The sequence below is a fragment of the Solanum stenotomum genome, chromosome 9, assembly GCF_019186545.1.
Source record: "Solanum stenotomum isolate F172 chromosome 9, ASM1918654v1, whole genome shotgun sequence".
NCBI classification, from domain to species: Eukaryota; Viridiplantae; Streptophyta; class Magnoliopsida; order Solanales; family Solanaceae; genus Solanum; species Solanum stenotomum.
In genome coordinates, this window is record NC_064290.1 from 535841 (window position 1) to 557077 (window position 21237).

A 21237-nucleotide genomic window follows, 5' to 3' on the forward strand; every position below is an offset into this window, starting at 1 on the left:
GTTGTGGTAAGTATCTTCCATTTTATCAGGTGGGGGAGCTGAAATCATCAAAAAGGACCTTTAATTAAGCTGGTTCCCAAATCAATAAAAAGTACTCAGCAAACAATGTGATTTGACATATCATGCCGCAAATGATACTTTCACTTACCATTAACACTTGGAAATATGACAGGGTAGCAGGGACCTTGAAGCTGAAGTGAAGTGTTTCTTAGGTCTGGAGTAAGGTCCGCAAAATAATCATAATTTCTATCGATCCAGTCATCTACTGACAGACGAACCTCACCTTCTGGATAGTCACACACCCAATTTAGAGAATCTTCAGATGGGATAGGGCAGTCCATCAAGCAAATAGTTCTAGCATTAGAAAGTTTGGCCTGATTATCCTTTGAACCACTTTCATAAACTTGATTTGGGTTCACCCAGTATCTGAGTTCCAATTCACGAAGATCAGGATCGGCATGTCTATCACCACAAACATTGCCTTTATAGTCCAGCCCATATGTTAGCCTGATGAGCCAAAATAGATGCATCAGCAATACAACAAATGAGTGAACAAGTATATCCATTGAAAAAGGGAAGATCTTTTTTCTTTTTTCGCATGGACAAGCTGAAAAGCTCGTATAATATAATTCCATTTAGTGAAAAAGAACCCTTCACAGTAGTGTAACCAGAATTTTGAATGATATCATTGAAGACATATTATCAAAAAGAATTTCTACATGTTTAGCCATTAAAGGATGAATCAGGCCATATGTAAGGGGCTAGATGCAAAACATTCTTGAGTTGATTTCGCATATAGTCACTCAACTAATAATTATTATCTCGGAAAGTCACTTTCTTTGTTGAAGAAAATTGAAGTCTAAGAAGAAAGGTGTATTCTTTATGAGATAATAACTATTAGTTGAGTGACTATCTGAGTAATCAACCCTCTTAAGTAAATATAAGTATGTTTTCTCTAAAAACTTGTCACACAATTCCTTGTTTCCAAACAAGGAGTTCACATATCCATACCAATCTTTAACTTATAACATTGGCCATAAAATCAGGTTCTTTTAATGACAATCTCAACAACAAAGAGCCAAAAAAGAACATTCTTTACAACTTGTGGCAACACTTGTGCATTTTTCCACACCCTTCAGAAGGTTAAGTCTTAAAGAAGATAACTTTGTACCTCAGCTAGACAAAAACAAAGCAACATCTAAAATTTACATTCAGCCAAAACAACAAAAGACTAACCTTTCAAAGAAAAGTAAATCAAACCCACATTAACTACCACAAGATATGAACAAAAAAGAACATCTCACACAAAACACATTAAACTAACAGATCAAAATGCCAAAAACAGCACAGACACACTTAGGGTATGCAAAAACAGCAAAAAAGATGGCAACTTTTTCATTTCTTGATTTTATTTTTTTTACCTCAATGGGTTTCCTTGGTTGAATCCAAAGCTGGAATTAACAATCATAGCAACCCAAAAGGCAATAAAGATAACAAGAAACACTACATCTCTACATTTCCTGTTGTGTTTGATAATTCCATCCCCTTTTTCAGCTACCCCACCATCACTTGAAGGGTACTTCCCTATTACAGCCCCTAAAGGTCCTCTCATTTCCACTACACCTAAATCTCTATAAAAATTCTTCAAATCTTGAAAATGAAGTAGAAAAAAGGGTTCATAAAAATGGGATTTTTTTTTGCAGAAAAGATGAAAAGGAAGTGAAGAGTGTGAAGAAAGAAGCAAAAAAGGAGTGTGAAAAAGGGACAGGGGTTTATGGGAATATATTTCTGCTAATTCAGTAATTAGTCCCACTAGTTCTGATTAAAAATGTTTACTTTTTTTTTTAATGTAAAGTTTTATTTTTAGTGTTAAGACAAAGATTGTATTGGATATTTTTTTAAGGGTAAGAGGACAGAATCTAATGACAAAGTGCCAACAGGTGAAAGTGGACTGGTTTTGAGCTTCATTTTTCTTTCTTTTTTTCTTTTTTTTTTCTTGCAAAAGTTTAGAAATACCCTTGTAGGTTTGTATAATACAAGAATTGCCCCTCAAGATATCTAAGTTATTGATAGGATATGTTAGCATTTAGCAACAAGTTCAAAATTTAAAGTTTATGAGTATTTACTACAGATTCAAGTTTAATAATTACGATCTGAATAAGAGCTATGAAGTTTATGTAAAAATTCATTAATCAACTATCTAGATCCGTTCCTGTGTATGGATGCAAAACTGTAGCAAATTATATTTTTTTTGCCAAAATTATACTACCATAGAATAGTTTCATTTTAAATTGGGAAATAACTTAAATAAACATGAGAATGTTTATAGGATATAACTAATAAGGAGCTAGTATTGACCAATAATCTATTGATTCTTGTAATAACTTAGATTGATTAATAATTTTAACTTTAAAAGAAGAATGATTATTTATGGAAATAAATTTAGTTTTTCTGTAAAAATAGGTAGTGCAACAACATTTTTAATGAAAGAAAATATGAATAGGGAAATAAACTATGAGATGAGTGTTTTTTTTTTAAAATTAAGAAAAGCTTTCACTTTTTCCAAGAATAGATCATATAGTAACATTTTTAGTTTAATAATAAAAAAGAGGATATTCACTGCAAAAATCTGGACTTTTATATGTAGGCGTCCGACAATAAAAACTGTTAGGAAAAGATAGATTATAACGTGGGATTATAATATGAGATTAAATAATAATGATATTTTTAATATATGTATTTTTCATCATAGTTGTTTGTTCTATTGAATTAAAAATAAGATATACAGAATGTAATAATATAAAACATATGTTTGTTTACATATAATAGATAAAAAAATTTACAATTTAATCTTTGTTCTTTAAAAAGATTTAGAAGAACAACTTTCGAAAAGGGTATTTTTATCAAATTATTTTATTTCAAAAATTTCAAATTATGATTCCACGTTAAATTTTACATAGAAGTAACATTAAAATTGTGATATTAGTATTTTTGGAATTGCTTATACAATCTAATAAATAAATAAATAAATTCATTTTTTAACCCTCTAGACTTTTGTGGCTCAAATTTATAACCTTAAATTAAAGAAAAAGGGTGTTTACCACACGAGTAACCTCTAGACCAAAAAAATCATATTTTGTTCCCAAATTATTATTCAATCCCCTCTCCACCGCTATTTTTGAAAAGAGTACTAAAAATAGCCGCCGAAGAGTAGATACATTTCCCATCACCGAAAAATCTGGAGATAGTTTGCTATTAGTAGAAATAATATAACATAGCTTACGAATTCGATCGAACTCATTGATTTTCATTTAATATTTATATTCATTTTCAGAAAATTCTTATATATATATATATATAATTCAATAATGTTAAGAAAATTAAAATCTGAATTCATAAATTTTAAATTTCGTAAGACTCGCTTTGATTTGCTTAAGGAAAAGGACAGTACCCAAGGACGGCGCCATACCCATAGGCCCGACATATCAACAACTTCAAATGTTGTGAAAAGTGCAAAAGCAGGATGTCCAAATTATCATGTACTATTTACAAGGAAAATTTATTTTAATACAATCATAAAATATAAATTTGTTCAATTCTCATTGAATATATATAACATATGAAAAGTATATCCATTAAGATTATAATTTAATATCGAATAGATTGAATTTAATTTGTAAATTCTCAACAAATTATTTCAGTAGACTATCAAGATTTCATTTTAGCTGGATCTTGACTTACTTGACCATGTGACATTGATATATTATTGAGGTCTCAATCATACAGTATTTTTTTGAACAAATCAATTGAAGTAAATCATGAGCAATTGTAAACTGTTTATTTCAAAAAATACATTCTTTATCTTTTTCAAACTCTAGCTTTAGAGTGAAAACAAATACTACTAAATAATAACTGTAAACACCTGGTAAATGCTGATCTATCCGAACCACGCTGCAAAATCGCCAGTTTTTTCCTCTCATTTTGACAGTACAAGATGCAAGCTCACTGCAATCGTGTACCACTGTTCTTCACTGCTCTACACATATCTTCAAGCACAGATAATGAATAAGTTCACAGTATACAAAGCTAGCCTCAACAGTAACAACAGCGCGGCTTACTCTTTTTTATCTCCGTTTTCTCCAAACATATGGAAGTGGATAATAGAGAAAATGAGACAGGTGCCTGTTCCTCCAGGCTTGGGCAGAAGTTTACCTGCTCTGCTCATAGCTAAGAATTTCTTCGTTTTCATTCTCTTCTTCTATTCCACTGGCTTCTGTGTTTCTAGTGGCATCATGCACGTCTTTATTTCCAGTAACTACTGTCTTTAATGAGCTAAGGAAAGCCTCTACTTCTCTAGCGTCTTGTTGGTCACTGAGCCATTTACTTATGCTAGACACCAGATGGGGTTTTGGTCTCCATGCTGGATTTTGTCCTCGTACAGCTATAGCTTCTTTCATGCATTCAAAAGCCTTTTCCATATTATTCATATTCAAGTACCCTGCAGCAATGATAGCCCAACTATTTGGGATTGGTGTCTGACCTTTCTTGACTATATCTTGCAGCATGGTTTCGGCTTTATCAACTAAGTCATTCTGGCAATATCCAATTAGAAGGATATTTGGCACTCTAAAATCGTAGGTGCGGCAAGAAGACTCCCACTCTTTTAGCACGGTCTCAGCTGTCTCTAGTTCACCAAGCTTCACTAAGGAACCTAGCATGGTGATGTAGTCCCTGTTAATTTGCTTTTTACACACAACCTTATGTACACCCCACAATCGCAACATCTCTTCCTTATTGCCTAGATTTCCGTAGTGGGAGATCAAATGATTGTAACCTATTGGATCTTTATGTAGCCTATCTTCTAACTTTTTCAAGAAAATAAGAGCTTTCTCCTTGAACTTGGCTTTAATATAAACATTAGCCATCATGGAATAGGTGATCCAGTCCACTGATATGAAAGGCTGACTTTCCATTTCTTCAAGAAGCTTCTCCATACCACTAAAATCAGCTCTTTCTCCACAGCAATTGATGCAGATCCGATAGCTGAAGTTATTAGGGGTGACACCATTCTCCTTCATCTCTGATAGCACATCAGAGACTTGCTCAAGTTGGCCAGTACTTCTGTAAAGGCACATGAGATTGTTGTAAACAAGAGTGCAGTGAGCATAACCAAGTTCCTTCATTTTCTGAAAATGGGCTAGGGACTTCTCAACCAGGCGTTCTCTAATATAACAGTTAAAGAGAGCACCGGAAGTCTTATCATTCTTCTGCTCATCGGTAAGGTTATTAAAGTAGCACTCTGCAGCTTCCCAACCATGCACAACACCAATAAGATCCAAATGCACAGCACAGTCTCCTGACTTGAAAGGGCAGAGACCTCTGACACTCATCCACTCTGAAACCTACATGGAAACAAGCATGCACCACCAGCTTTAGTAACAAGGGAAAGTCAGATGTAGTAGTAAAATTCAGAGACCAGAAGTTGAAACATGTTCCTTTCTCCCCTTCTACATCAGATGCACGAGCATTTCCTATCATACTCAATTTCTTCTTTGTAAGAAACAGGGTTGTCTAAGAAAACTTCATTTACAATCCATTTTTGTTGAGACCTGAATCCTATCTTGCTTGGACTCTCCAAAATGTTGTCGTACCTATGCTCAATCCACTAAAAATGCACAACTTTTGGAGGATCTGACACATGCCCATCAACATTTTTTAAGAGTCCGAGCAACATAGCCTGAATCAATTAAGCAGAACATGGATTGGTTGAAGTCACGTGAGCAGACTTAGCTCCGCACCTCAGCTTTCCCATGCCTGGTGTGCGAACTTAGTCTATCTATATACAGATGAGCTATTACAGCAAAGACCGTCAGAATCCAGAATTATCTGAAACTACTCCCCTTCAATCTTCATCTATCCTCACCAATTTCTCCCTCTATTCTTTCTATCTCTTATCTTTTCTCTACTCCTTTATCCTTCTATCTTCCTATTTCCACCTATTATATCTTCAATTTCTACCGATGCTTCATATCAAGTATAGGTTGATACCAACTGCCAAGAGCTTGTACTGATTCATATAGCTATTTCCTTTAGTTTTCTTCATTCATTATCATTGCATTTCATTTGTTATCGTTCATATGAGTTGGATTAAATGACTGTTAGATAACATTGTCCCTGTTTCTCATTATAATCTCAATTTCAACATAAAAACTGTGGTGAAGCTGCTTAATTCTATTGGTAGATCCACTAAGATCATTATAATTTATGTCTTTCGCTAAAGAAGATTAAAAACCAAAGAAACATTAGCTCAATCACAATACTCAAGTGTCGCGTTATCTCCCCTTCCCCAAACAGAAATCAATCACTCAATCAACTTAGGACCCAATTAGCATAAGAATCTATTGCTTTTGTCAATTTTTTCACTCAAAATTTGGGAATGCATACTCAAACTCTACTTCAAACGCTACATACCCTTACTTCAAAATACCTCTTTTTTTCAAATATCACTCAATTCATATCGAAACGCCTACTAAACCTCAATCCAAAATTAACTGAGTCGGCTATATCAATCATTCATATCTATTCCCCTCTATTCAGGACTATCACAGTCAAATACTAACAAAAAAACAACAACATACCCCGCGGTGTGTACGCAGCCTTGCCCCTACATTCCAATATTGACTAAGAAAAAGTGCAGATAGGAAATGGAACCTGGAGAGCTTGAGAAAACCGTTTCCGGCTACGGAGATCACGAACAATGCGTTGAAGCTCGAAACTAGTGACCTTTCTGCCCTCATCCACCCATTCATCCAGAACTGGAATTATGAGATCCGCATGCCTCACAGGGCTAATTCTGGAAAACAAATTATTACGCTTTGAATTTGAACAATACACAGTGCAATAAGCACGAATTGGAAAAGCTCTTTGAAGAAGATTGTAAGAAATTGATCTTCTCAAATTTGCGAAGTTCATTGATGAGCTTATTGGCTTTGTGGACTGTGGTGATACTGAAGAACAACAATGGTTTAAGCTCCCCAACATTGAAATTGAACAAAAAAAAAACTGAAATAGCTGAACAAAGAAGAGAGTCGAGATTTAGGGTTTTAGACAATTAATAATAGCAATTTGACACTAATGATAAAGTATTAAGGAATATAATTATTTTCCATCTTTTATTTTCTATTTTCGTTAAAATACTACACATATTTCCTCATAACTTATACATACGTTAGTTATGTGGGGTTTTAAATTATAAATCAAATGTCGAATTAATTTTATATATGAATAACTTACTCGCTAATTAGCTACCAAACGTTATATAACTTATGTATAAATAAGTTGTCTCTTTACTAGTTACCAAACGATCTTTAGCGTTTTCACTAAACTAGGCAATTTAATCATATCAGTTAAAAATTCAACTGGAGAATAAATGTGTAACTAATTCTCGTGTTACTAATTAATACATACATAACTACTTCATTCGTCCACTTTTAATTGTCATGTTGCGTTTTTCAAAAGTCAATTTGACTAATTTTTAAAGTTAAATTGGATTTCATTAATTCGATATTTTAAACAAAATTAGATATTCAAATACTATATGAAAAGTACTATAAATTGCTATTTTTTACAATCAATATGATGAAAAATCACATCGTAAAATGTCAGTCAAAGTTATATCATTTGACTCTAAAAATGAAAACCATGACAATTAAAATGAACAGACGGAATATACATTTTTAATATCTACATAACTCTAACAAACATCCAAACAATCAAGGCGAGTTAATAAAATTAGGGGCCTAAAGACAATGCTTAAGTAAATGTCTCAAGTATATCGAATACAATTAGTATATGCATACTTTCGCATGTGCATTTCATGTATCGCCTGTGCATCACACGTGTATATCGTGCATCCCACGTGCATTTCGTGTGTCACATGTGCATTTCATTTGTCACGCGTCATTTCATGTATCACATGTGCATCATATGTGCATTTCGTGTGTCGCACGTGTATTTTATGTCAATTAATAATTAACAAACAATTATAATCCTTTTAGTAATTGATTAAGGTAACTTGATCTCCCTGTCTCCATAAATCTCTTGATTGGTTATTTGAAGTAGAGCTAGATCCGATGTAATAATTTCAAAAAGTCATTTGGGTACATTTTTATGTTTAATTATCAACTAGCTATATTAAGTTTAGTAGTATAATTGTATTTATCTTATATTACACACTAGATGGGGTGTGCCCATGCGACCCACATGCCTATGATTTATAATGTTATTAGCATGTTATTTAGCTTTAGTAGATTTATTATTGAAATAATCGAACATGATAATTTCATGTTTCATGCAGATTTGACTATCTTTATAAACTAATTGATCATGCTTCAATCACTGTAAACTGATTGTAATGTGAAACAAATCATTAGATATATATTAAATTTCAGATATAGCATAATTATAGAAATTTTCACCAGTACACAAGAAATTCAAATGATAATTAATAGAAATTTAGTTAAAGGGATTAGAGTACTATTTCTGGCACCAACCCATATTACTTGATGTGTTGGCTATATATCAAACTATAGAAGCACAAGGCATAACATTAGAAAATAAATTTGACTCCATAGTCTTGTGTTTTTTTTTTCTTCTGCAATATATAGAACAAAGAGGATAAGAGATGATTAGTATTGACAACAAGATAGTGAATCGTAGTGTCGAGCAATATTGTATTAAGATTAACAAGACACACATCAAAAATACATTCAAGTTGATTTAAAAAAATCAGTCCTCATCGGATAAGAAATGGATACAACCATAATAACAGCCAATAGAAGCTTCGGTGATGGCAACAAAATGTATGACACTACAACAGTGGGTGCATCTATAATTTTGAGAGTTATTTTAATTGTAGAATATATTTGTTATTTTTATTTAATTTGTAGTGATCCTTGAGTATGACTTCACAATCGAACACATCACCTTTAGAAATGACGATTGACCGTAAAAGCATTAGGTATTGACATTAAGAGTACAAACAAATTTGGTTTTTTTCTATAAATGTCATTTTGACGGATATCAATATATGTAAAGGTATCGTAAATTCTATCGAGATTGTGAAATATACGGTACAATAGATTTTATTTGTGGTGATTGATGTGATGACTATATTTTCAAATTGCTTAATTGAAGTACACATTCAATGTCCATAGTATATATAATACAATTACAGCACAACGGAAAGCTTGAGGACACTTCAATTGGAATAGTGCTTCAGAATTGCACTTTAAAGGCTATTCAAGATTTAGAGAAAATAAACAACGTCATCACATATTTAGGTCGACAATGTGGTAAATTCTCTAGGATATTAGTTATGAAAAGTTACATTGATAAATCGACTTAAAGGATGAATCAAATTACAAATAAATCATTTGTTGCACCATTTTATCTGAAATATAAGAATAGAGGACTAGGTGACGTGACAAAAGAATGTGTGAAATGGGCTCCCGTTACTAGTGATTCGAATATTGCTTCAAATTTTATTGTCAGACACTTTATAAATCAAACAAGTAAATTTTTACCAGTATTCCACATTATATGAATTTATCTTGAACAATATTAAAGAATGTATTCCTACTAGTTAATTATCATATTAATAAAAAAAATATCTTGTTACATATAATATTTTTTTCTCAAATAAATATAATTATTTGATTAGAAATTTCATAATTTATGTTTTTTTTGTGTTTCTTGAATAAAATACAATATTTGGCCTTATTTTTGCCTTAAATTTCCTAAATACACGACCAATCATATTGCGCCATATTTATTGAATTTATTGGATGTTAATTAATCAACAATATTGTTTTATTGTTATTCTCTCCAACACATTTTACTTGTCATATTTTTTATTTATATGTACTTTAAGAAATTACGTTCCTTTATTTTATTAGCTTTAATCAATTAAAATGTTAATCTCTCTTCAATAAGTAAGATGTCTTTAATCTCTCTTTAATATAAATAAATGTAAAAATTAAAGGAAATCAATCACATAATTGATGTGTAATGTGTATGTACACTTCACTTATGTTTTTCTAGGCTAATTAGTCAATGTTTATTAGTACCTCAAAGAATAACTATTAGTATTGACAAAATGAAAAAAAAAATGTAATCAACTAGACCTTGATTTTGTAAAATGACAATTATTTTGGACCATTTGTTTATAATAAAAATACAAATAAAATAGTGAAGAAGAGTATAGTTACAAACTATTCAATTAAGTGGTTCCATTAAATAACATTACTAATTTATGCAACTATACTCAATATTATCACCAATGGATGTGGTGTAGCGAATGAAACTGCTCCTTTCTTAATGAAATGTCTCGGGTTCGAACTTTGGGTATGAAAAACTCTTTGGTAGGGAGTATTTCCCCTCTTATGGGGTCCTATGTGGTGTAAATCCAGAATAGTCGGGCTCCAATGTCGATATTGAAAATCGATGAAAAAAAAACTTGACCTCTATATTATGTATAATATAAAATAAAATTCAAAAATATGTATGCTTTTTGTTTATATTCTTTTACCTGTTTCAGTAATTCTATTCACATCTACTTTCCCTTATGCATTAGTGAATTGACGAAGGTATGTTTTACAATTTACATTATAATTATTTGTTTACATATTGTGCGGGTACTTTATCTCTAAATTTTTTTACAAAATCATCAACTTGTGAATTATTATTTTATTTTTTTTATATAAGTAAGAACTTATATTTGTGATATTACATACAGATCCTAATATCTTTAGAGGCATCATATTTTTGGAAACGAGAAAAAAAAGCACCAACACATATTTTTTTCTCAGCTCATTCATGAGAATACATTTATTATTAAAATTAGTAAAATATACTAAGCTTGTCATGCTCTCAAAATTCTAGAGCATAACAATTACATCGTGATACATAATACATTAAAAAAAAAATCATTATTCATCGTATCGACTAATTCCAATTATGAAATCGTCATGCAAAAAAAAAACACAATACAATTTAATTAGTATTTTTTTATTAACTTACTAGCATGTCCATGAACCATCTAAAAAAAATCTCAGGTCATGAACATGATGTAGGTTAAATATAAATTTAAAAGTATACTTTCTGTTTAGGTTTAATACTTAATTAATTAATTAATTAAACTGTCTGCGTGAGGCGAAAGTTTGTCCAAATTTCCATGCAGAAGGTACAACGTTGATGAATTCCATCGTCTTACCATCAACCAATGTGACTCTAAACGACAACGTTTGTGATCGAAGATCGTTTCGACTTTGCCAATTGACACCCCAATTTCTATACATTGGAAGCCAAGTTTTTGTTCTTGAGCCTCTAATGGAAACACTCTTAATATCACCACTACCTCCAACATTAGATATCATCACCATGTTGAAATTTGATTGTCCTTTTAATGTGAAACGTACTCCTCCACTCCTCTTACATGCCACCCTGCAAAATTAAATTTATATATATATATTAAGGGCGAAGTTACAGTTCTGCTTACGATTCGATAGAATTCAATAGCGTTGAGTTTTAATTCGACACAGATCTTGTATTTGTGTTTAAAATGAATCCAATTAATATACATGTACAATAAAATCTCTCTACAACAACATATTATATTATTAATAATCATTGATATAACATCATTTTGTTATACGTAACAGTTAATTATATCTGGTAAAATGATGAATATTTTATCCATATATAATTCAATAAGTTATCGTTTTTAAAATAGAGAAATCATAAATTCAAAATTTTAGTTACGATTCTATTGAATATATAAAGTAAACGTGCCAAAAGGTGTTATATATTATATATATTACAAATATATACAAAAGTTGTTTGATCTTGTTGTAGTGTGATTCTTAATGTATAGGCTTTATTCTTGGACAAGAAGCAAGTTGCTCACATGCTAATTATTCTTTTTCTACATATGTTGTCTTTTCGTTTTCTTTAGTCTTACAAGTTACAATGTACGTAGCATCATGATTTATTCATTAAAAAAAAGGGAGTTTAACTTTTATTAACTAAAACGTCCATAATAAAGGTATAGTTGAATCGAAAAAAAAGTAAATCCCTAAAAAGATTTGACAAATTTTGTGTACGTCATTGATTATAATTAGTTTTTTTTTAAATCATATATAAGAACGCGGTATATATATATACCTGGTGTAGAGAATGGGAACAACGCCTTCATTGCCTTGTCTAGCAATGCGAAGGAAAGCAGGCATAGACATGTCAAAATGTTGACGTGGTGCATCACACCACCCTCCATGATTATTCGGAGGGCAGAAGTTGGTGGCCGTCACTGTGACGGCCCCATGTGGGAGGCACCACTTGCGATCGAGCTGGCGGTTGCATCTCACTGTGTAGCAAGCTCCACATGCTTGTCCATTTCTGAATAAGGCACTACTTAATGCCGCTGTGTTTACTCCAAATCCGGCATGATAAGGGTTATCGTAACCACAAGCTCCACCTAATGACCAATTTTATTTAGTTAGGAATTAATTACTATAAAGCTTATTATTGTTTGTACTTCTTGGTACGTTTAATGAAATAATATTTATCATATGGGAAGAATAGAAGAATATTCAACATATGTTTAAGGTAGACGGATTGAGTTATGACTCATGATCTAGTAGATTGAACTCGACACATGTTATTATATCGATGAATCAAATAGAGTAAATGGCATGTTATGAAAATTCAACCCAAATATACAAAATTACAAAAAAAATTACAATGAAAAATGAAGTTGGATCATGTTGAACAAATTGAATTATGACCTTTTATTGATCGATCCATGACAATCAATATATGGCATGAGCAAAACTTTTGTGAACAAATGAGGTCACATGTGACATGTTCATAGTTTGATGCCTTGTTTTAACCTATTCATTTTTGACTCAACACGTCCATTTTTCAGTAACATAAAGTAAACTATATGTTTTTAATCGATTCATTCTAGAAACAAAACAATTACGTTGTCTCTTGATAAGAAATTGATCTTAATCTTAATTCAGCTATAAAAACTAGCTTAACATTCACAAGAATCATCCAAGACTGAGATGGTGAGACAAGGTGCATCCTACACGCCAATATGAATGTTTGGCCTACAACGATTTCATGCAACTAATTAAAGTCAAAACGTGAGTTATGTTAGTGAAACAAATTCAATAAAGCAACAATTGATACCATAGAGAAGCAACATTTAATTTAATGAGGTGCTTACCAAAGGTGCTAGGATCTTGATTGACTCCATAAAAAGTAGCATGACCATTAAGCCAATTTTGTGCGTTAATCTCCTCAATAAACAAATTACAAGTAGTAAACAACAAAACAAACCTCCAAATCGAAATATTAGGAACAAATTTCTCCATAATTAACCTTGAAATTTTCAAAATGGAACAAAGAATATAATGTATTAATATTTCTTGGAATTGAAGTGAAGATAATGAGTAGATATATTAGTGCATGAATGAACGTGCCTATTTTATAGACTTTAGGATTCTATAATTTTTTCAAACAAATAATTAATGCTTACTACAGAGTAGCAGTAATAAGAAATACGCGGTTGTCGGTGATTACTTATAATACAAACTTAATTATTCATCTTACAAATACTGTGAATTAGCAAAAATGATTAGCACTACTAATTGTTTAATTAGTATAATTAGCATTTCTTATTCTAAATCCCCGAAAATGCTACTACACAATATCAATGAATATCATTCACTCCTTTATCTTCTCCTTTCGTTTCGTTGTGGCATCGTCTGATTTCTCAAATTTTCATTTTTTAGGCAAAACAAAACATAAATATGCGTAAAAATTTTAGGTTTGATCCTATAATTTTAAAAATAAAGTGAGTTTAATTAAACCATCAATACTAAGAATCTTAAAAATTAATTATTATTATTATTGTTATTCATTTTTGAGAAAGTTCAAAACAATGCGCGTTTTTTCTTTTTATTATACGGAAATGTACGTAAAAGTTTGTTTAAAAAAGGGTTGAAAATAGACAAGAAGAAAGCAAGATCACATGTCACCGTTTATGCAGAATCTGTTTTAATTGCAATTCGTCGGTGATTATCCGATCAGCAGCTAATCATATACATATTCTCTCCGTCTCAAATTATCTGTCGTAATTTTTAAAATTATTTACACAAATTAATATCATTTTAAAAATTTAAGAAGACAAAATTATTGTAAAATAGTTAAAATAGCCTCTTAATTAATATTTCTTGAAGATGTGTAAAAGCGAGAATCATGATAAATAATTTGAGACGGAGGAAGTATGTGATATATTCATGTTATTGACTTTAGGATATATCTAATTAGTCAGTCGATTGATACAATTTCATTAACTTAATATTGGTTGAACGTACGGAGTACGAACTTTATCTCTTTCCCGGTACTTTCTTTTATTAATTTGAATTAAAAAAATTGATACTGGTTGTAGATGGAATAACTGAAATCTTGTTTGTCTTCGCTGTAATGGATTATCTACGTGTTGATAGGGTGTGAAATTGTTCATTTTTTAATTAAAGGTTTCAGATTTGAGTTTTGGATATTAATTTTTTTTTGATAGAGAGCACTTCTCCCCTCATTTGGGCCTTAAGCGGCGCAAATTCAAATTAGTCGGACTCACATACGAGTACCATACAGAGAAACCCAAAAAAAAAAGATAGGTCGAAGCTTGAAGGTTACGTATAAGTTTGGTCACACTCATCAGCTAAGCTAGGAGGGGCAAGGAGTTCATTAGAATCCTTTCATTGAATTATATTATAAATCCAAGGCTAATAATAATAATATATATATATATATATATATATATATAATGTTTTACTTGAGCTAAGAATCGTTTAGAAAAGTCTCTATATTTGCACTAGGTAGGATAAAGAATGTACACACCACTTGTGAAATCATATGGATTCGTTGTTGTTGCGTATATAGATGTTAAATTCCCTTATTTACTTCTTTATGATTTTAAATCTCCTTAGTGAAAATCTTGATGTTAGTCTCAATACTTGTGTTCGTATTAAGAAATTCAAAAATTAAATTTAAAACCCTATCATTAACACATGAGCTTATAGTCCAGCGCGAGAACAAATTAGATTCTAAAACTTCAATTTAAAAAAAAAAAAAAAAAAAAAGGCAACCCAATACACTAAACTCTTGCTATATGGAGATGCGGGGAAGGCCTGAAACCACAAGAGTCTATTCTATAGAGTCTTACCCTGCATTTTCGAGAGGCTTGGATAGAAAACTTTAATTGACTTACGAAAATCCAAACAAACAGAAGATGAAGTTCAGAGAATACAGAAAAAATAGGAAAGTAACATGTTCATTCTTCATATTACATTGCCAATATCACAAAGACCATTTGGGCCACAAAGTAAAAGGTTCACTGGGCTCCTTACAAGAGACTACCAAAGTAACAGAACAGATAGCCATGGCTATGTCTGTTGCCACTTTCTCAAGGGCAAGATAGTTCCGCGAAAGAGAAGGGAATGCGCAACAATATAACAGTAAGAACAAAAAAAGCAACCTTTACGCGGTATGAAGCTTTTTTTTTGGTGATTGTTGAATCTCTTATATGCCTATGTATTTCTACTATCTACTAATCGACTGTTAGTGACAACAGTCTGCATAATTTTCACAACTATACATCAAATATTAAACACTCAGAATAGGAGAAGGCATAGGATAATGCAGCAGAAAAGAAAGATGGATAATCTGTTAAGAGATTTTTCCACCTGCCTCATTCTAAAACCGCCACTTCCTGGAATGGTGGAAGTGTTTGGGTGAGGATAAGCAAATAAACTTGTGTCTGAGTTCCCGAACATCCTTCCCAAAAACATTTCTCCGAATACCCCAACTGTTGGACTGGATAAACTGATTGTTGGAGTACCCCCAAAGCTGGATGGAGCCAAAGCAGCATAGCTACCAAAGGCAGAGGGTATGGATCGTCTGTGATGACGTTGCTGACTCACGTGAGAAGATGGAGACAATGAATTAACGAGAGTTGATATCTCAATGGCTTGAGGCCTGCGTGGTACTACAACATCCCGTTGAGACTTCTTGGATTCAGATTCTGTGGATGATGTTCCACGGCCATAGAGAGGTACCAGCGATGAGTTTGAGATGTGAGCCTTACAGACTGGACATTTACATTTCTCTTCTGATCCCGGAGTTGAGCTATCAACCTGAAGCCACTTGTAAATGCAAGGCCAGCAGTAGAGGTGTCCGCAGAGGGTGACAACAGGATCGTGTGCTGAGTCGAGACAAATATTGCAATCATAACCTCCTGTTATATTGTCAGAACTTGACGTTGGAACTGGAACTGGAACTGGAACTGCACTCCCTTTCTTAAGGGAAACATCTTCTTCAGATACAAAACTGAACATATCTTCACCAACAAAATTTTGTTCCAAAGCCATGAGATCTGTTAAAAGGACAAAATTTGCAAACAAATCAGCCACTAAAAGATCCATAGGAAGTAAATTGCCATCCCTAGAAAATTAACTTGAAAATCTGCAAGGACAGGATCTATGATAACACTTTAAAACGAGAAATGAATCATACAAATGAAAACATACATGTTTATCAGCACAGCATTATTATGATTGCATGTCAACAATTCTAAACTTCAGATTTCCAAAAGACCATTCTATATAATTAGTATGACCATTTGGAAAGCAAAATGAAGAAGACAACTTAACAAAGCATCTTCCTAGTTCTTTTTTTCGTTTTCCTATCATTTAGAACTTGGCCTGTCGGGAGTATGCGTGTGACTAGTGAGGAGCAAGGGTTGCATAAAATATAGTCCCAAGTAACCACGCTCTATTCAAGCACGAAATACTAAATCATAGGATTGCATCTATTCACTCGAATCCGTCTTCTTCAAAACAAAAGTAGTGGAAAAACTACGATGTAGCTAGAATCTATTTATAAACAAGAATTAGGTCCTGAAAAACTGAAATAGATCACAAAGCTAGAATATGACTAAAATTGCATTTCAATTCGTTTTGATTGAAAATACATTTGTTTGTCAAACTCCAGCCTACATTTCAATATCTAAAAGCCAAAAACACATAGAAATGCCATCGGAAAGGTTAATATCTGTATGCCAATAGGATATATAAACATAAACTTTGATTGCACAAGTTGACATATAACAAAATTATCTCCCAAATTCCTCTTTTCATTTCTCCATTTCATAAATGCACGTGAAACTTTCCCTATCACGCATTCGAAACGAAACAAATAAAATTCTTCAATTTCTGAAACAAGTAAGCATGGCACAAAACTAAAATCATCAAAAGAACTCACTTGCACAAACACAAGCAGTTCAATGAATATAAAGATTTTCTTTTTCACAAAACTAATCAACACCATTAATTCTTTCTTTTTGGTTTCCAACCTAATACAACAATAGCCACATTAGAGCCCAACTAATTCAGAACCCATCAATGGAGAAAGAGTTCCCTACCAAGATTTTAAAAAAATTCATTCCCTGACTCGAACCCGAGAACTCTGGTTAAACATGGAGGAATCATACCCATCCCCGATCCCACCACATACCAACACTAACTACTCCTAACCATAACCAGAAACAATTAACCAAAAATTAGAGTAAGTTGACCAAATTCCTTCCCAATGTCAAAATCCAAAATTGACAATTTTAACCTCAAATTCAATGAGCAAATTGAAAATTCTCCATTTTCTCCATGAACACAAAACTCAAAACAAACATAGATTACAATGAACAGAAATTTTGACAAATAATTCAATCAATTCAAAAACACACAATATGCGAAAACAAGGATCTCAAAAACATTAACACAAAAACATAAAAGAAGATGAAGAACGTACCAATAGATGAATAACGTAAGGAAGAAGTTTCAATAATGGCGAATTGCAGAAAGCGAAGGTAAAGAGACAGTGAGAAAAAAGATGAAAAATTGAATGGAGGAGGATAACGGGTCGGTTTCGATATTTATGGGGGTTGTTTTTGTATTTATAGAAAGTTCAGTTCTCAATTTTCATTTTCTTATTATTACTTCTCAACCGCGTAATTTGAGAAAAGATAGGGACGTGCGTGTGACCCCATTTTCTCAGTAGTTACTATTTTTCTCGTTCGATGTTCAATATCTGTTTTGAGCTCGCTATATTTAAAATTTTGCCAAAAAATTTATCTAAAGAATAAAATAGCTCATCAATGGTGATTTATGATTAAAGCTTTAACATAAAATATATAATTTTCTCATTCGATATTTAATATCTATTTTGAGCTCGATATATTTAATTTCTTATCGAAAAATTTATTTAAAAAGTAAAATAGCTCATCAAGGGTGATTTACGATTAAAGCTCTAACATAAAATATATAATGAAGAATGAAAAAAAAATATTATTACTCCATCACTCATTCACAATGCTTAGATTTTACTTTTTCGTTTAATCGAACTTTATTAACGATAACATGTTAGTATCTATTAATGTCAACGGAAGAATCTTTGAAGAGAAACTCCTCCAACTAGATATTTGTCTATTTTGATTCTTAGGGTCAAACTTGAAATCTTTGAATAATACGAAGAAATTTCATTTATTTTATCATGCCTTATGATTATTATTTCGAATTCGATGAACGTAGTGGTTCATGATTTGGATTCTTACATGTGATTTTATTTTTAAATATAATTAGTTATTGTGTATTTATATTACTTTATTAGTTTTAAGATGAATTTGAATATGAGTAAGATTTTTTGTTTAAATTTCAGTACGGATAAATTTATTAGATGACTTTTTTGTTAGTCCTAATATTAATTGACAAGATTACTTGATATCTATTGGTGATAGAAGGGTGATAAATATTGTGTAAAATTAATAAACGTGTATATAAGCTAAGTAGCTAACTCGAATATTACCATTACTGAAAAAAAATAGTCTTTTCATTACTTTTTGCAAGTTGTATGAAGTAGTTTGCCAAAAATAAGAAGATCATGTTTGGAATGGCATTATGTTGGGAGGATAAGGTACAAAATAAAAACTTAAACGTTATGATTAGAACACACGATTTCAAGAAATTTTCGTAACATCTTAATCATTAGACTAAATCTTTAACTATATATATTCAAAATTAAATATATATACAATGTAATTTTTCAACGAAGAAGGATATTACTTGACATCCCTTAGCTAAGAGTGGATCCGCCCCCAGTTATTTCACTATTTCTTGTGTTTGTATCAGAGAACTTTTTTAAAAGTCATATATCTTCAGCAGTAAGTTGTATTTTCCTCTTTCTTCATTCTTCAACTACCAAAAAGAAAAAGGGAAAAGTGTTGGTGGAATATCAAAATCACTATACTATTATAAAGGCCCTATTATAAAGACAATCGAAGTGTGATTGGCACGTAAAGTGTGTTTATTTTTCTAATTTTTCGTATTTCTTTGTTCAAAACATGTTTAAAAACTGACATATTAGTTATTTTTTTCTCGCCCTTCACCTCATTTTTATCTAGATATTTAAAAGCTATATGAAAAATACGTAAAAGTCTCAATTCTTTTCATATTAATATTCTAAAAATATATATAGTTAATCAAAATTCATATAGATTTATTTTTGAAAAGTGAAGTATGACAAATAATAATATAAAATGGATGAAGTAATTCTTCTTAAACTATATCGGTGTTAATTTATTGACACTTACATAGAGAGTAGTATACGTTTCTTATGACAATGAGTGCAAACTACACGTGTTTATTAATTATTAAGTGTTTGATTAATTCTTATACTCCCTCCATTTCATATTAACTCAAAGCGTTTCACACCCTTTAAGAAAAGTAGGTTAGGACATAAATTGAACATAATTTTTCATTTTTACCCTTATTAATTATTGTCAAAAATAACTAAACATTAATTATAATAACTAATTCCAATACTAACTTAAAGGGTAAAATTGAAAGAATATTTTAAAAATNGCCTTTCACCTCATTTCTATCTAGATATTTAAAAGCTATATGAAAAATACGTAAAGTCTTAATTCTTTTTATATTAATATTCTAAAAAAATATATCTTTAATAGTTAGCCAAACTTCATATAGATTTATTTTTTAAAAGTGAAGTATGACAAATAATATTATAACATCGATGAAGTAATTCTTCTTAAACTATATCGGTGTTAATTTAATTGATACTTACATAGAGAGTAGTATACGTTTCTATGACAATGAGTGCAAACTACACATGTTTATTAATTATTAAGTGTTTGATTAATTCTTATAGTATATAATTAATTATTGTTTTAGTCGAAAGTAATTAATGCTTTCATTTGCACCGTCAAAAAGTTCATTTGATTATGCTAATTCAATGCAAGAGCACGTTAATATTTGGAAAACAAGAGAAAGCATGAACGATTCATTTAGATTTGTGTAATGATAAGGACATGTGAATCTCTAAATTTACGAGAATGTTGTTGCACTCTTAACTTAAAATGACACTCGGCATAATTTACTATTTCAAATAATACATGAAAATTAAGTTAAAAAATAACAAGATACACAAAAAAACTTATGATCGTGGTGTTCGGATCATCTTTCACACACATCAATTGATTAATTCGGTAGAATACCTGCCACCTCCACTAACAATAATTTTGTCCACCAAAACTAAGACAGATGAAAAGAATCACATGAGATTTCACGATTCTCAACAACTTCATTGATCGATTGATTTAGATGTGTAACTGATAATATTACTATTATTCAAGATTTCTGATGTCTTATCCCTAACGAAAAACACATGCAACAACCTTCCAAATTTTTTTTTTTGAGCAAATAATCAATGCTACGTCGGCTTTGAGTAGAACTTATCCACAATATGTTTTGACAGTTTGAGTATCTTACAGCCTGTATGTCCATTATATACAGAGACATAAAGTTGTGCACTTTTTTTCTTTTCCCTGTAGGTATATCAGAGGGATGGACCAATTAGTTTTTTAAACATACTGTCAATGCCATGTCAGCTGAGAATTATTATCCGCATATCAAAGGGCCTGATATACCCTCGTTATAGAAATGACTCACATATATCCTTACCATTACACGAATACCCAGATTTGCTTCGATGAATTGCAGCTCTATTAAACACAAATTCTCCATCACCTGTCAGCAAGGTATA

The 21237-nt window shown here is 31.4% G+C and overlaps 4 protein-coding genes across 4 annotated transcripts in view; all 4 read right to left on the minus strand.

Annotated features, from left to right (window-relative positions):
• The window catches only part of LOC125876311 (choline transporter protein 1), a 5746-nt gene extending 3931 nt beyond the window's left edge, over nucleotides 1-1815 (minus strand). Inside the window, exons 1-2 of the mRNA XM_049557462.1 lie at nucleotides 1422-1815; nucleotides 149-507 (exon numbers count right to left, since the gene is read on the minus strand). Coding sequence (XP_049413419.1) covers nucleotides 149-507; nucleotides 1422-1612 — 550 coding nt within the window. The 5' untranslated portion in view covers nucleotides 1613-1815. The remainder of the gene's footprint in view (nucleotides 1-148; nucleotides 508-1421) is intronic.
• A 1923-nt stretch (nucleotides 1816-3738) lies between these two features.
• On the minus strand, nucleotides 3739-7079 carry LOC125876973 (pentatricopeptide repeat-containing protein At4g21705, mitochondrial-like). The gene is made up of 2 exons (XM_049558266.1): nucleotides 6712-7079; nucleotides 3739-5402 (listed from the first exon to the last, which is right to left on the minus strand). The coding sequence occupies exons 1-2, from the start codon at nucleotides 7039-7041 to the stop codon at nucleotides 4209-4211; spliced, it is 1524 nt and encodes a 507-aa protein (XP_049414223.1). The 5' UTR covers nucleotides 7042-7079; the 3' UTR covers nucleotides 3739-4208.
• Nucleotides 7080-11064: 3985 nt separating this feature from the next.
• On the minus strand, nucleotides 11065-13494 carry LOC125876675 (expansin-A12). Its single transcript, XM_049557892.1, has 3 exons — nucleotides 13289-13494; nucleotides 12223-12532; nucleotides 11065-11502 (listed from the first exon to the last, which is right to left on the minus strand). Exons 1-3 carry the CDS (start codon nucleotides 13434-13436, stop codon nucleotides 11190-11192), a joined length of 771 nt encoding a protein of 256 aa, XP_049413849.1. The 5' UTR covers nucleotides 13437-13494; the 3' UTR covers nucleotides 11065-11189.
• Nucleotides 13495-15386: 1892 nt separating this feature from the next.
• LOC125876968 (E3 ubiquitin-protein ligase RMA3-like) lies at nucleotides 15387-18088 on the minus strand. Its single transcript, XM_049558260.1, has 2 exons — nucleotides 17932-18088; nucleotides 15387-16501 (listed from the first exon to the last, which is right to left on the minus strand). Exon 2 carries the CDS (start codon nucleotides 16494-16496, stop codon nucleotides 15741-15743), a length of 756 nt encoding a protein of 251 aa, XP_049414217.1. The 5' UTR covers nucleotides 16497-16501; nucleotides 17932-18088; the 3' UTR covers nucleotides 15387-15740.
• Nucleotides 18089-21237: the final 3149 nt, after the last annotated feature.

What these genes read in the sequence shown, in the direction of transcription:
- LOC125876973 (XM_049558266.1), bottom strand. Translation starts at nt 7,041, where the DNA reads ATGTTGGGGAGCTTAAACCATTGTTGTTCTTCAGTATCACCACAGTCC. An exon ending in GGTTTTCTCAAGCTCTCCAG is followed by an intron (nt 5,403 to 6,711) that starts GTTCCATTTCCT and finishes GTTTCCATGTAG; the next exon opens with GTTTCAGAGTGGATGAGTGT.
- LOC125876675 (XM_049557892.1), bottom strand. Translation starts at nt 13,436, where the DNA reads ATGGAGAAATTTGTTCCTAATATTTCGATTTGGAGGTTTGTTTTGTTG. An exon ending in TCAAGATCCTAGCACCTTTG is followed by an intron (nt 12,533 to 13,288) that starts GTAAGCACCTCA and finishes ATTGGTCATTAG; the next exon opens with GTGGAGCTTGTGGTTACGAT. An exon ending in GTTCCCATTCTCTACACCAG is followed by an intron (nt 11,503 to 12,222) that starts GTATATATATAT and finishes TTAATTTTGCAG; the next exon opens with GGTGGCATGTAAGAGGAGTG.
- LOC125876968 (XM_049558260.1), bottom strand. Translation starts at nt 16,496, where the DNA reads ATGGCTTTGGAACAAAATTTTGTTGGTGAAGATATGTTCAGTTTTGTA.